Consider the following 16,418-nt stretch of genomic DNA (forward strand, 5'->3'; position numbering starts at 1 on the left):
AAATTTGTTGGAGACAATGTGGAATGATCAATGTTAATCACACTCATATTTTTTGGGATTGTTCACAGATTGAGGCATACTGGATTTCAATCCATTCAATCCTGACACAAGTACTTCGGTACTCTGTCCCTTTTACATCAGTAACAATATACTTAGGACATGTTTCTGGAGTTGTTACAAATAGAGATGAGTATTTAGTCAAAATTTTATTAACTTCAGCAAGAAAGGCCATAACAAGAAGATGGCTTAAACCTGAACCACCGAACCTCACTGAATGGATGGACATTGTACAGGAAATATTCACTATGGAGAAAATGACATTCACTCTGCGACTGGAAGAAGAGAAAATTATGGAAAAATGGGACAAATGGATTACATACCAAAAGACACTTGTTACATAACTAAACATTTAAAATGTAATAATACTTTAATGGTTGCGGTTGTTCGGAATTGAAATGAAAAAAGGTTGTAATTTTCTATTGAAAACTCAATAAAACATTTGTGAAAAAAAAAAAAAAAAACTCTACCATGCAAAGCAAAAGCCATACATCAACAACATCCAGAAACGCTGCCGCCTTCTCTGGGCCTGAGCTCATTTGAAATGGACAGACCCAAGTGGAAAAGTGTGCTGTGGTCTGATGAATCCACATTTCAAATTGTTTTTGGAAATCATGGAAATCGTGTCCTCTGGACAAAAGAGGAAAAAGACCATCCAGATTGTTACCAGCGCTACGTTCAAAAGCCAGCATCGGTGATGGTATGGGGGTGTGTTAGTGCCCATGGCATGGACAACTTACACATCTGTGATGACACCATCAATGCTGAAAGGTACATCCAGGTTTTGGAGCAACACATGCTGCCACCTAAGCAACGTCTTTTTCAGGGACGTTCCTGCTTATTTCAACAAGACAATGCCAAGCCACATTCTGCACGTGTTACAACAGTGTGGCTTCGTAGTAAAAGAGTGCAGGTACTAGACTGGCCTGCCTGCAGTCCAGACCTGTCGCCCATTTAAAATGTGGCGCATTATGAAGCACAAATATGACAACGGAGACCCCGGCCTGTTGAACAACTGAAGTCGTACATCAAGCAAGAATGGGAAAGAATTCCACTTACAAAGCTTCAACAATTAGTGTCCTCAGGCCCCAAATGCTTATTGAGTGATGTTAGAAGGAAAGGTGATCTAACACAGTGGTAAACATACCACTGTCCCAGCTTTTTTTAAACGTGTTGCAGGCATCCATTTCAAAATGAGCAAATATTTCCACAAACACAATAAAGTTTATCAGTATGAACATTAAATATCTTGTCTTTGTGATGTATTCAATTGAGTATAGGTTGAAGAGGATTTCAAATAATTGTATTGTTTTTATTTACATTTTACACAACGTCCCAACTTCATTGGAATTGGGGTTGTATATATTAGGCAAAAAGCAATACACACAGCCCTACCCTCGGGTGTCCGGATACTTAGTATTTAGTAGAAGGTGAAAGGTTCCTGGATTACCTGCTACTTCTATCATGTGCAAACGGTCTACACTGCACTATCCCAGTGACACAGTTAGAGCCTGGTAACCGAAGAACTTCTTGTGAAAATAAAAAATAACGGATATCAAAATAAATGAATAAATAAATGTAGCAGCAATAAGCCATGGAATTATAGAAATATACATCTGATTTTTTTCCAAAGGTCTGCTGTGGCAAAATAGACATTTTTGCAGCACACATGGCTGTGCGCATATGCACCATCTGTTAACATCTGAGTCAAAAGACAGGTGAGAGGATTGTGGTGAAGTACATCCAAATTGTGTACCTACTACTTGCTTGCTTACTGCTAGTATGTACTACAGTCATAGTTGGGTAATATGTACTAACTGATATTAAAGGTATAGTGCCACTGTTTTTTCAGATCTAAGTCAGTGGTGTCCAAAGTATCCCAGAAAGGGCCAAGAGGGTGCAGGTGAACTCATCCCATCTGCTCAAAGTGATGTTAATCAGTGAAATCACCTGCTGGAGTCAGTGGCTACAAAGAAAACCTGCACCACTATAATTTTATCATTTACATAAGGGTTCATATTATGATATTGCCAATATGAACAAAATTCATGCTGTATGGAAACAATTTAGAATTTCAACCCCTAAGGGGGAGAAATTCAAGGGATCAGATACTATGACCAACATTTGGTAGATTTGGAAGTGACTTACAAGAAGTCTTATGGATGTTAACGTAAGATGGGTTGCAGGTAATCTCAAAACCTCACGCATGTGCACAGGTGCTTCCTTCTGTAGTTAGTCTGCATGACGGCGATTAAGGAAAAGACGATACTCACTATGGAATCCCCCCCCCCCCCCCCCCCCCCAGATAAATATGTCCTCTTCATTAAAATGAGCTGTCATTTTGCAACATGTTACAAAATAAGCCTACATTCTAATCCTTGGGTTTCGGTACAAATTAAATTCTCTCAGTTTAGCTTAATGTGTTATGTTAAAAGAATTTCTGCTTGAATAGTTTCAGCATTAACGGGTTGCAGAACATTTGCACAGATCACATGATGTAGAGACATGGGTTTGTTTGGAAACTTAACACCACAGAAATTTCATCACTGAAAAAGTTATAATTCTCACACCTTAAACTATTCTTAATCCTCAAGTTAAAGCTGAAAACTTCCACTTCAAGCACTTTTATAAAATTCAATTTCCTTTCATGCAAACAGCTAAAACGATGGAATTGTCCAATTATTTATAATCCCAACTGTATGACACAGCAAACTACTATTGTCCAATCTTGTGATCTTCATAAAGAAGACAGCTGTGTGGAAATGTTTTTTATATGACTAAATATTTGTAAATTAATTTCAGTTTTGTCTTTTTTGTTTTGTTTTGTTTTTGGTGGGGATGGGGCAGCAACCTAATAAACAGGGACTCACTTTCAGCTCAATGAGCATTAATCTTTAAACATATTTTACATGTCAATGTACAGTTCAAGTTAAATCATTCATTTACTGAGCTAAACGTTAAATTACATAATTGTTTTAAACGATTCAGCCAGCTGAGACTTCAATATAAACCTTTTTGATTGGAAGAAAAACAGACACTAGGTGGGCAAACTGGCCTCATCTCATTTAGGGAACAGTTGATGACTATTTGAACGGAAACGTGCGTCTTGTTGGGTGGGGCGAGGGGGAGGAGCCACAGTAAAGAGAACCAGACATTTTACAGGGAGGCAGTCAAAAAACTACAATGATGGATATGGAAAAAGGTCTGAACTTTAAAATGTATTCATTAACGTCTTGTTGAAGTAATTGTGGCGTCTAATTACATATGGATGATTGATCAGAGTGTAATTACCTAGACTCCTGACACAGCTGAAGCCTATAAATCACACTGGATGTCAGAGACCAAACATTTGGCTTAAACGTTCAGCCAGGCAGCTCCATCTGGTCCTCGTATGCACATCTGACACCATTTCACTGAAATTAGCACCTCTCATTAGCTTTGTCTGATACAATCACTAAACCCCCAGCAAGCAAACATTTGGGGCAGTGGGGTATATAAAAAGTCATCTTACACATCCATGAGTCTTTTAACCACAGCTCCTACGTAAAAAGATTGTTCAGTTTCACCGAAACATTGCACAGTGATAGCACCCCGTATGAAAATATACACGAAGGAAAATAATTCCAGTCGGATGTCTTGAAGGGGAGATCATTTGGCTTTAATTAATGTCTCATACTGTATTACCTGCATAATGATTTCATAAGCACGACTCCTCCAAGACAGCTGAGTGGATTTCAATGAAACGTCACACAAGCCGTAGAATGAAGGAATATTATCCTGGTTGTCTTCAAGGAGACATTATTTGAATTGTTTGTTTAATTGATCATCCTGTATGATATCGACACTGTAAGCTCAACTGCTCCAAAGCAGTTTGGTGGATTTCAATGAACCTTCACACAAAGATAGCACAACATATGAAGATATGCATGAAAGAAAATAGTGTCCGACACCTTTACAGGGAAATAATGGACCTTTGTAAACGTAATTGTCAAATATGATGCATCAAAAACAAAACAAAGACCGACTAGTTTGTTAATTCAGATATTTCATCACAAATGATTTACAGCCACCAATATATAATGCAAGCAACTACCGTGGCAGAGCAAGAGGAGGCGGGTGGGGGGGGTCCATTTGCGAGCTTGATCACTGATCTCAAACTGATACTGGCAAAAAAAAAAAAAAAATCTTACTCATTGATGCAAACTCATGCGGTTTGCAACTGTTGGGTGGAGCTTTTCTAACAATGCCTTTTTAAGGGTTAACAGACTTACCTGTTTGCCTTCCAATGTGTACAGTCTCCTCACAGCACCGGAGTCCAGTTTAACCGCATCCGTGATGTCACTGAGCACCTGCTCAAAGGAATGTGCCGTCTTCTTGTTGAGCAGTATCCGTACTGCCTTGCGGGGTTTGACTCCGCCGCGAATGATGGTGACAAGCTTTGGTTTGATGAAGTCCTTGGACTCGCGGTGAAGTTCACTCTTCAGCGGGATGAGCGAAGACAGCGAGCAAGACACGGTCTTACCGCCCACTGACCAGTTGGGGTTGATGTTCTTGGTGTAGTCCACTCGCCGGAAGGGTTCATTGGAGGCACAAACGTAACTCTCACCTGAAAGAAATAAAAACACCTCATCAGCGCACAAACCTCATCCGCCTCATGCCATAAATACTGGTACATGCAACGCTCCACAATCTCAAAGCATGCACACACATATAGCATAAAAACAGCTGGACCACAGCAAAGAGTGAACATTCCCCAGTCCCCCTTCAGCTGCCGAGCTTCTGCGTTGGCCTTTCTCCAAAACAAAGTGTTCCGTTTGATGTGCCAACATTCCATTTAGTTAACACACAAATGTTTCCCATTAAGAAGACAGTCACATGACGACAGCAAGGGCCCAGCCTGTAAAGGAAAACTACAGTAAGAATGTGCACTGACTGCTGTGAAGGTCGAGAGCTCATTGTTTTCACTGCAACTGTTCTTCTGAGGGAATGTTCATGACACAGGAAACAAAGCATTTGTAGCAGAGTGTCTCTCAGAAGCAACATCTTCATGATACCTACTGGAGCCACAAACGAACAAACAAAAAACCTGGTTTATCAATGAACACATCAGTTACATGATTAATTTGAGAGTTTTAGTAAAATAACAAAATATAGTCAAAGATACACATGATAATTTATCAAAGTAAGAAACCAGGTGAGGTCAGGAGGCATATCTTGGTGCCGCGTGTCGTCACATTCATTGCACTACAGAAATGCTCTGGCTAGACCACTGGTGCATTGCTACCTCTCGAAAGTAGCCATCTATCTGCTGCAGCCAGGTGAAATGTAGACATGCACTTGACCTTTTCCAGGTGCTGGGATCATCAACACTGGATCAACATGGATCATGCCCAGAAAAACGTGCCACATGACCAAAATATCAAAGCCAACATTCTCTCATGTATCACATACTACACCTCATTGGAGTATCCCTAAGTAAAGGTTCATTGAACACAAAGTCTTTCAAATATTAACCAAAGAGACTCAACAGATCTGGTACCATTGACATCCAGTCATCACCTTAGGTCACTGGCTAATATCCAAGTCTCACAACCATACAGTAAAACAGCAAGCACAAATACCTTGAAGATTAGACTTTCCTTCTCCTGCATCACCACAAACCTTTGCCCGGAGACCTCATGACTTCTTAAGCTTTTCCAAGGCCTCTCTTGAAGGCAAAGGCTAAGAACCCAGAGACCGAACAACACAGCTGACATAAGGGAATAACTGTTTCTATAAGTTTGCCATTTTCACTACATACAGGTACACTTCTGATGACCTAGTCTAGTAAATCATTAAAAGACTGGATCCAGAACAATCACAAACCCAGACAGACCAACTCCTTACTCAGCTCAAGTGCTGAAATCAGGGCACCCACTGAGTCTGCAAAGATCCGCAACACCGAGCACTCAGTCAGTGCAAGCACTGAACACCACAGGAACCAGAACATATCCCTGAGGAACACCAGAGGTCACTAGGAAGACGTCAAAGACTCTTCCCCCACTACTTACAATAGTACCAAGTCTTAAATCTACTTTACTTATTTGTCCAGCAATCCAAGTGCCAAATGTATTAATTTTACAATGTTATGCAAGAAATTATTGGTGATTTTGGGGGGGGGGGGGGGGGGGGAATCATCTATCAAGCCAATTGTTCATTTCTTGCTAAACAGCAATTAATTGACTAAAACTGTAGTTATTTTTGGGTGCTGCCCCACATTTAAAGGGTTGTACTGTGCAAAACAGTCTTTTTCATTCTTCAACATTTTAGAGTTCTATAGTAGGGTTTCATATTCAACATTTGAAGACTCATAATTCTACATTCACACAAACTATCCTGCCATGAGTGAATTTCTTCATCACAGACTTGCCATCAGCTTGTGCGCTCCCTCTCCTTAAAGAGCACCAGCATCTCTCCAAATAAGGCAAAAGCCACATTAATAGCCCCATTTACTTTCCTTAGACTGTTATGCCACACATTTCACTACCATGTGTAAATTCTCTGGTTTTGCTCTTTTAATGAGTTTGACACCAAAATTTGAGCAATTCTGGATCAAAGAAATTCTGTGACAATGGAATGACAGCAAAATTTGGTCATATTTCACAATGATCTATCAATGATCAATAAAATTAAAACAAACCCCTTGGTGAAGGTAAAGTGACACTGCATAAGTTGACGAACAAACAAAAACCAAACAAACAGTGTTAGCTCTGTATGTGCCAGTTTCAGGGATGCAAATATGGATTATTTTCATCTACAAATGTTGGAGAACAATGCAAAACTTCTAAATTCAGTTCATAATGCTCAAGATGATCTTTTCAGATGTGTTTTATCAATCAAATATGCCCCCCCCCAAAAAAAACAAACAAAACAAAACATTAAAACCATATAAAAAAGATATATGCAGTGAATAATCATACATTTAGAAACTGGAAACTGACAAATTTTGTTATTCCTGAGTAAATTATTTAAACAATGCAGTTCGTATAATTGGTGATTATTTTCCCATTTTCCAGAACAGTCAACTGTCCTTTAGGTCGAACCGCTCAATAGGCAGCATGGTGCACATTTAAGAATCAAACTTTAATTTAGAATTTACATAACTTTACTAAATGAAAATTGTGCAAATTGTGGTAATTGCATTCCTCACTTTACAAGCACTTCAAAAAATATCTAATCAAACATTACTGGATGTGTGTCAAGTCAAACAATGATGGTTAGTCCCACAGTAAGTGTTTTTATTAAGCTTGCAATTAACCAAAGGCTAATTAAAGGCACAGCTGTGGGGACAGAGCTGTGGCTGAAAGCAAAGTGGGGCTGTCAGTGATCTGGAGGCGCTGACAGAATACTGAGGTGGTGACTGACACGCATGTTCCCTGGAGAGCAGAGACCTCAGGTGTGACATCCCACCGCCACCGGCTGCTGTCCTCATGAGCTCCACACGAGGTCAACTCCGCTCAGCTGCTTTTACTGCAGGGCAACACAACTGACACCATGCCCACAAACCGTACGTCTCAGTAAATGTCAGTCCACTGCAACAGAAACCACTAAAAATTGCACATTACAAAACAGTTTGGCCACCAGGAAATCTCAACAGATCCACCATCTATGACATGATTCACCAAACTTCATTTTCTGGCTTCCATAAAAGTAACAACATGTTGGAATGAAACTGAAGCCTTGATATCATCTGGACTGGAATAATGAAGTAATAAGATCATCAATATGCGGACTCATCTTGGATCCACAGTGGCAACTATGGGCAACAGAGCAACCCCTGCAAATTTCAAGCATGTAGAACTGACTTGTGGAACTTTGCAATTTTGTAGCAACACTCGCAGGGGTGGTGGCCAAGTGGTTAATGCGGTTGGTTTCAGTTCAGAAGGTTCCGGGTTCAAATCCCACCCCTGCCACATTTCTCCATGTAATGTGGAGTTGCGTCAGGAAGGGCATCCGGCGTAAAACTTGTGCCAATTCAACATGCAGATCCACCTTGGATTTGCTGTGGCGACCCCAAGTGCAAACAAGGGAGCAGCCGAAGGGACTTACTTACTCGTTTATTAGGGGCACAAAGCCCATTTTTAAAGCCTCCATATCTCAAAAACTAAAGATGCAAAGCAAACATTTTGCACTTTACTTACTGGGTACAATGACAGCTTTCATGGTAAGTATAATTCAGCTGACTCAGCTGGGAAAATGAGCAAAAATCTGTTGATTTGACATACAACAGAGAAGTGTGACAATGTCCCTCATACTACTATTAGTAATAAAAATAATAAAAAAGTGTGGTTTTAATTATTACAGTAAAACTTTCAATTCCTTTTAGTTTTTTTGGTAGACTATTATTATTATTATTATTACATTGTTTATCTCTCCCTCTCTGTTCACCGTTATTGTTGTGAAAGAAGGAAAGAAAGGAAAAAGTGGATATTGTCTGATATGGTTATATACTTTGTCTTGTGTTTCCACTTTTTGAAAATAAAGAATTAAAAAAGTTAGTTTTTTTTTTCTTATACAGCATTCAGCTAATACTGCAACAAGCGATGTGCATGCTAGCACACAAAGATCCTGCACTGACTGTAGCCTTTAAATAGAAAATTCATAATTTAATATGGATGAACAACTCTGAACCACCCTGCAGGTAGGGCTGTCATGATTAGGAATTTCTGGAGACAATTAATTGTCAGACAAATAATTGCGATTGACGAATATATTGTCTATTTTTTTCTTTTTTCCCCCTTCTTTATATTCTACTATTGTAGTATAATTACACAACTCTGGAAGAATGTTTGGCTTCTGTGAGTGGAGAAACTGGGAATGGTGCAACATTTTTATCTTCATTTTACATACAGTCCCAACTTTTTCTGATTTGTGGTTGTTTCTGTTGCATTTCTGAAATTGTTTCTCCTCATCAGTCACGTTTTGTGCTTAAACACTGCATTAAGCTCAAGATTGAACAAATAAATACCTTTGGAAAATAACAGCTGTTAAAGTTCAGAGTTCTCACCTGCTTTTTTGTGATCTGTGCGTCTGAACATTGTTTTTTTTTGTGGCTCAGTTCTTTCATATATTCTCATTTTTTAAATATGTTTTTAAAGATATTTGACCGTTTATTTCATCTCATGATCTCAAATTCAGCATACGACGCGCACATGGTGTGAACAGGACGGTAACGGCAGAATCACACCTTTAGAGAAAGTTCAGAGAGAAGTAAAGGCAGCTTCACATTTTCATTTTGTTAACATGTTCACTCGGGTTAAAATCCTCTCTCTGCTCCGCGCTCGCTGCGCACTGAACGTGTCGCGCTTGCATTCAGGAATCTCCCTCACCCACCCCCCCCCTCGCAGTCTGCAGCCTGCTAACTCCGCGCGCGCGCACACACACACACACAGGCACAGACACACACACAGACAGCTCCGCATTTTAGATGGCTTTTGAAGATGACGGCGCTGTTTTAATCGGCCGTCAGCCTCCTTGTTATTGTCCCGCCTTAAGACGAGAGCGAGGCTGCAGCACAATGACGTCAGATTCTGAGTCGTTTTATGCTTTGTGGATAAAATAAATAATTCATGGTAATCGCGAATATGAAAAATAATCACGATTGACGAATACTGTAATAATTGTGACAGCCCTACCTGCAGGTGCCAGTCTTCACCAGGTGCAGACTTCCAAACACTGTTCAAGACACAGGTGTTTCAAAGGGAACATCCCACTAGTCCGAAGGTTCTGGTCAATTAATGAATATATTTTGATGCCAAGTTTTAGTTGACTGCACTACCAGCTGTATACTTACATGTGCTTTTTGTTTCAATTAAAAAAAGACATTTCTTTCATCTGTGATGTGAGAATGAATGTTACTTTAATAAAAGCACATCACTTTGTTCTTCACTGGTTATAAAGATGCACCGTACAATGTAAATGTCATGCACAATATTCCATAATTAAGACTTTGACATTTAATTCAAATGGCAATTATCCAACCTTCACGGGTGACTGAACTGCGACGATTGGCTTAATTTGGAGTAAATACACACAGACTAGTGAACCTTCAGACTAGTGAACCCTTCCCGTTTCAAAAGATCCGAAGAATTTCTAAGCAGTGTTTCAAGTTAGCTGTCACCAATTTGCAGTACCAATGAAAAGTTTTAGCACCATCCCCAGCCAAACATTCTATCATTTAATTCTGGTTTTACTTTCGTGTTCTGTTGTATAATTCATCTTAAATTGGTCCACACGATGGACATCATGTTTCTCCTCGTATTTGCTACCTTAACTCCAATCATTAGCAGTCACTGTTATGTGAAGGGTGGAGCAGAAACATCTATGAAATATCAGGCAAAACAAAGTTGGTTTAAGGATTCGTGTGGTGAAACAACATTCACCACAAACTAATCAGTTTATCTTCATGATGCACCCTTTTTAGTTTGGTTCACTTATCCATTCATCTACAATTTTGCTGTCCGATGCCTACACTGTTACTAGTATAGGGAACAAGACCAGCTTTTTGTAGTCGGCTGTACTTTGATCATCAGTCTTTAAAAAGGCATAATTTCACCAATATGGGTCCATAAAACACCCTTGTCTTTCAGATGTGTTGCTGCTTCAAATAAAATCCCTTTGCCAGCATTTTATGGACTCCATTTCTAAACCTAATTCCGCACGCAAGATCCCTTTGTGTTCTTTTCCACCAGCACAGCACTTCACGCTGACTAGTGGATTCATTAATCCCCCACAAACATAAGCAGCACACGTGAATGGTGCATGATTGGGTTTCTACACAAAAGAGCCCCAGCAGGCCTCAAATGATGGCAGCAAATGGCAGAGTGCAGTAATGTTACCATTCCCTACCCAGTAGATGGGCAAGTAAACAAGGACAAGACATCATGTTCTCCACATCAGACCAGCAGGTTCATTGAAGACATTTGTCTTTTTTGCCCCATCGGCCATCAAACACCAAGGACTGCACAGCACAGGTGTCACTACTAGATTACAGTTTTTACACCTAGTGCCCATTTTCCTTCAATATCTATACGAGCGTGTTTGCCTAAAAATGATGTGTGGTCTGGTGGTGTGATGGCACAAGGATATTATCAGTCACCAGAAAACTTTTGTATTTTAGACCATCTAAAACCAGGTGTCAAGTCCAGCGCAACACTCAAACACATCATTCATTCACAACACATGTACACTCAATTCACAACAGAGGCTAATGGGACCATGAAAACAGATCTGAAAACAAATAATAATGAAATACAAACAATAACTAATGCAAAACAACTTTAGTAATGGGACTGCACCATAGTCTAACACCGCTTGTCCTGTTCCCTGGGGACAGGGCTGTGTGGAAGAACAGGGGTGGAATCAGTTTTCACAGGCGGTCATACAGTCAACCATGGTTTGAAACAAAAACATGATTGATAATACATCATTAAGGTGCACAACAATGTCATATATAGGCCCTGAGGCCCATTGATAAGGATACTCATCTCCTGATTCCATGTCGTCAAGTGGATGAGAGTCCATGACTCCCCCCTGGATGGGACACCAGTCCAACACAGGTTACTTCCCCAGCAAAGACCGGAATCCATTCACAGCTGGGTGGACTGAGACAATGTTTATAAAGTCTCTTGTCCAAGGACACAGACAGGAAGCATGAATGGGATTTGAACCTTACATCTTGGCAGGCCAGCTAATTATCCACTCAGCTACCTGCTCTACATATAGTGGTATAAAGTGGTAAGATTCAAAAATCAAAATAACTTTATTTATCCGTTAGGAACTTCCTTTGCAGACAGAGCGCCAGCATGAGCAGAAACACACATTTCATGCATAATAAAATTCCATAAAAATCAACACTTCATCAACACTTAAAAAATATAATTACACAAGCCAATAAAAGCCAAGCACAGCCTGCTCAAAAAACTAGTCACATTAGCTGCTGTTCATCAGGTAGATCGAGGTGGGCAGAAAACTGGAGGAGATTGATTAGATAGTTGCTTAAGCCTTGTCATGAATCAGAAAGAAGCCATTTTGGTCATGTCTGTCTGTCTGCCCATGACCATATCTTCAAAACACAAATAGCAATTTCAATCAAACTTGGTGGATATTCTTTAGTAAACAGTCATCTAACAATACAGGTCATGTCAAGGTTATAGGTCCAAGTTCTACATTCAATCAGAACACAGAGTAATTTCAATGAAACTTTGTAGATAAACTCTTTGGGCCGACGTCATAATACAGGCCATTAATCAAAGGTCAAGAATAAATCTGAGGTCATCTATAATACATGGTGATAGCTTTAAAACAGTTAGCAAAAAAGGAGTATCTGCACACATGGATCAATGCAAGTCTCTTTAATACACCAAGCTTTCAGTCAAAGGACTTTCATCAGGGTGATGATCAGCACATGAGGATAATGAACCATCTTATGTGTTTCAACTGCCAATCAGTGAATCAGTGACACCTGTGCTGCTGCACCAGTCCTGCTCAGATGGAGAAAAGCATAGTGGTGTCTTCTCTATACAGCAGTTAATATCTCTATCAAAAAGAGCAAAAAGATTTACCACATCAACCATACACAGCTAAACAATAAAGAAAGAAAAAGCTCTTCTTTTTCCTTCTCTATCCAAGTGTGCAAATGCTCCTTTTTTACTAGTTGGCTTTTGGTTATCTGGCACCTCGGCATTTTTTGGTTGTGAATGCGGTGAATTGCTTCAAAACACAAAGAGCAATTTCAAATCAACTTTGGTGGATAAACTCAGTGGACCATCCTCTCAAAAGAGACCGTATCTAGCTCATAGGCCAATGTTAAACATGGGGTTCTTCGTAATAAATGGTGATAACTTCAAAACACAGAGCAATTACAGTCAAAGTTGATGAATAAATTCAGGGAACAATCCTCTCACAGCACAGGTCAAACAGTCAGAGGTCAAGCTCAAATCAGAAGTCACTGTCTAGAACATGCTGAGTGACCTTGCAAATAACTTTCTCTTGAACTGTATATGTTCCAAATTAAGTGGGCACTTCCAGAATTGCACATCAGCTTAAAAGTCTTACATTCAAGACTTTGGTAAGTCTTGAATTGGATTTAAATTCTGACATGGTTCAAACATTGCGCAGAACATGAAGCTGCAGTGGTGAGGTGGAAAGTGGGAATTTTCAGCAATAAAACTCTGACCTACTGAGTCTGGAACGCAGCATCATATCCGGCCACGAGAACAGCAGACTTTTGGCAGAAGTTTGGACTGATTGTAATTACGCAGCAGGAAGAACAGTGCACATGTGCTAGATCTGGACCTTCAACATGATATGACTGCTGACCAAACTCGATGAATTCTGAAGAGTTTATCTTCTCATATATTCTACCAGATGTCTGAAACTCACTCAGAGTGCAGATGGAGAAGTTCTCATCCTTACCCTCCACTATCTCATCCAGGCTGGTGACCTTCCTGCCTCCGTCCAGCGTGTACAGCGTGCGCACGCCCTGCGGGAGGTTGACATTGTCCGACAGAGACCTGGTGAGCTCCAGCAGCAGTGCGTCCAGGGACCTGAAGCGGTCGTTGGACACGGCGTACACCAAACCTTTAAAGTATCGGTCCCCGTTACGATAAAAGCGCACTTTCCTGGCTTTTTTCTCTGAGGTGAGGGACTGCAGAGTGCGTGTACGGTAGAAGGCGCAGTGCGCGCTGTGCGCCGGGCTGGGCACGCCGTGCGCACTGTGCGCCCGGCCGTGCGCCGCGCCGCTTCCCCTGGAGCCCGGAGAGGCCCTCGGTGCGCGCTGCGGCTTCTCCCGTTCCTCAAAGTGTTCGAACTCGATACTTCTGCTCAGCGACATCTTGCTTCCTCCTTCTTTAAACTTTTTTTCTCCACAAGAGTTTGCGTCTCCGTCAGAGAGGGCGCGTGCGCTCGGCGTCCCAACTCTTTTCCTGCAGAAGTAAATAATGAAGTGAAGCCGGTGCGAACCGCTCCGTTATCCGGTTAACAGTAAATCGAACAGTGATCGAGTTTGTTTGACGGACATCGCCGCCAAACTCCATCAAAATCAGCTTGAGGTCTTCAGAAGCTTCGTCCTGACTTTCACATCCTCTCTGTAGCGGGTCGGTTCTGTTCTGCTGCTCAGTAGCCCGACAACCGGCCCTGAATTGGGCCAGATACTGGCCTCTCTCTCCTAGTCTGTGATTGGTTGACGGCCGAGACGCTGACGTCAGCCCATGCGTCAGCCTCACGTTGATGTGGCGCGAACGCTGCTCTCCTATTGGACGTTTAGGAGAGGGAATTCCAGCGCTGATTTCCTATTGGTCGTTTAGGAGCGGGAAATCTCACTCCAAAATATCGGCCAGTATCGGCCCAGTTCGTAGCCGGGCCAGTTGCTCAGCTGTCAAGTCAAAAGATAATGAGGGAAACGAACCTCATGGTCCTCCGCTTCCCTTTAATTCATGAACAACTCGGATTCCAGGGGCGGAAGCAGAAAATTCCTCTAATAAGCCTTTTCACACTCTCGCTCACTTCCAAGGTCAAAGAGCAAGAGGTGTAAACTGCAGTCTTAATACATCATGACTGACTGTGTGGGCAGTTAGAATGACAGAGACTTTGATTATTTTTCCCGCTGGAGCGTTGATTCTTTGAAAGATTTTTGTGAAAACGTGGTATTGGTGTCCAAGGAAGGAAAACTGAAGCTTATGCTGCACATGAAAATTCTGGTTTTGCCCGACTCGATCCACTGCCATCCCAGGCAGTGTCTATTCGTAAACACAGAATCATCTCATCACTGTTTCGCTTTATGGACCCCTATAAATCCTGTGCACTATGTTTGTATTTCAGAGTGTGTGAAGCGCGAGGCGGAGTACACCCAGGACAGGATGCCAGTCTGTCACAGGGCCACAAACAAACAGTTACACCCACTCACACACCTATATATCACACCCTGCATCATGCCCCTTGTATCTGTATGAGCCTTTACAGGGCGTGATATATGAACAGACATGTGATAAGGTATGCATACATGGCTTTGGGCGGATACATTTCTGGCGAAGTGGCGAATCCAAAGGTGAGAATTCATACTTCCATGACTGGCTGCCTGATGAAAACAAGCTCAGGCTGCATTGATTATCTATTGAAATCAGCTGGTTTTGTTTTGTCTCTAACTTGCTTCTAACAGCCAGCTGGCAGCTATCACTGCCTGGAATGATGAGCTTTATAAGCTGACCTGAAATGAACCATTGGGTGCTGGTTATATAATTAGAATATCATGAAAAAGTTTATTTATTTCAGTAATTCCATTCAAAAAGTGAAACTTGTATATTATATTCATTCATTACACACAGACTGATATATTTCAAATGTTTATTTCTTTAATTTTGATGATTATAACTGACAATTAATGAAAACCCCAAATTCAGTATCTCAGAAAAGTAGAATATTGTGAAAAGGTTCAATACTGAAGACACCTGGCGGCACATTCTAATCAGCTAATTAACTCAGAACACCTGCAAAAGCCTTTAAACGGTCTCTCAATCTAGTTCTGTAGGCTACACAATCATGGGGAAGACTGCTGACTTGACAGTTGTCCAAAAGATGACCACTGACACCTTGCACAAGGAAGGCAAGACAAAAAAGGTCATTACTAAAGAGGCTGGCTGTTCAGAGAGCTCTGTGTCCAAGCACATTAATGTAGGCGAAGGGAAGGAAAAGATGTGGTAGAAAAAAGTGTACAAGCAATAGGGATAACTGCACCCTGGAGAGGATTGTGAAACAAAACCCATTCAAAAATGTGGGGGAGATTCACAAAGAGTGGACGGCAGTCAGTGTTGGAGTCACTGCTTCAAGAACCACTATGCACAGACATATGCAAGACATGCGTTTCAGCTGTCGCATTCCTTGTGTCAAGTCACTCTTGAACAAGAGACAGTATCAGAAGCATCTTGCCTGGGCTAAAGACAAAGAGGGCTGGACTGCTGCTGAGTGGTCCAAAGTTATGTTCTCTGATGAAAGTAAATTTTGCATTTCCTTTGGAAATCAAGGTCCCAGAGTCTGGAGGAAGAGAGGAGAGGCACAGAATACATGTTGCTTGAGGTCCAGTATAAAGTTTCCACAGTCAGTGATGGTTTGGGGTGCCATGTCATCTGCTGGTGTTGGTCTACTGTGTTTTCTGAGGTCCAAGGTCAACGCAGCCATCTACCAGGAAGTTGTAGAGCACGTCATACTTCCTGCTGCTGACCAACTTTATGGGGATGCAGATTTCATTTTCCAACAGGACTTGGCACCTGCACACAGTGCCAAAGCTACCAGTGCCTGGTTTAAGGACCATGGTATCCCTGTTCTTA

General features: G+C 41.2%; 1 protein-coding gene across 4 annotated transcripts in view; it reads right to left on the bottom strand.

Moving 5' to 3' along the window:
* Positions 1 to 14,195, bottom strand: part of dclk2a (doublecortin-like kinase 2a) — an 83,210-nt gene extending 69,015 nt beyond the window's left edge. For 2 of the 4 annotated variants that reach the window (XM_034188381.1, XM_034188383.1), the window contains exons 1-2: positions 13,513 to 14,194; positions 4,329 to 4,663 (exon numbers count right to left, since the gene is read on the bottom strand). In XM_034188381.1, the coding sequence (XP_034044272.1) occupies positions 4,329 to 4,663; positions 13,513 to 13,930 (753 nt within the window). In that variant the 5' untranslated portion in view covers positions 13,931 to 14,194. Of the gene's footprint in view, positions 1 to 4,328; positions 4,664 to 13,512 lie in introns of all 4 variants that reach the window. The other 2 variants (XM_034188382.1, XM_034188384.1) reach the window with 2 other exon arrangements.
* Positions 14,196 to 16,418: the final 2,223 nt, after the last annotated feature.

This window comes from Thalassophryne amazonica, chromosome 15 (genome assembly GCF_902500255.1).
Source record: "Thalassophryne amazonica chromosome 15, fThaAma1.1, whole genome shotgun sequence".
Taxonomy (NCBI): domain Eukaryota; kingdom Metazoa; phylum Chordata; class Actinopteri; order Batrachoidiformes; family Batrachoididae; genus Thalassophryne; species Thalassophryne amazonica.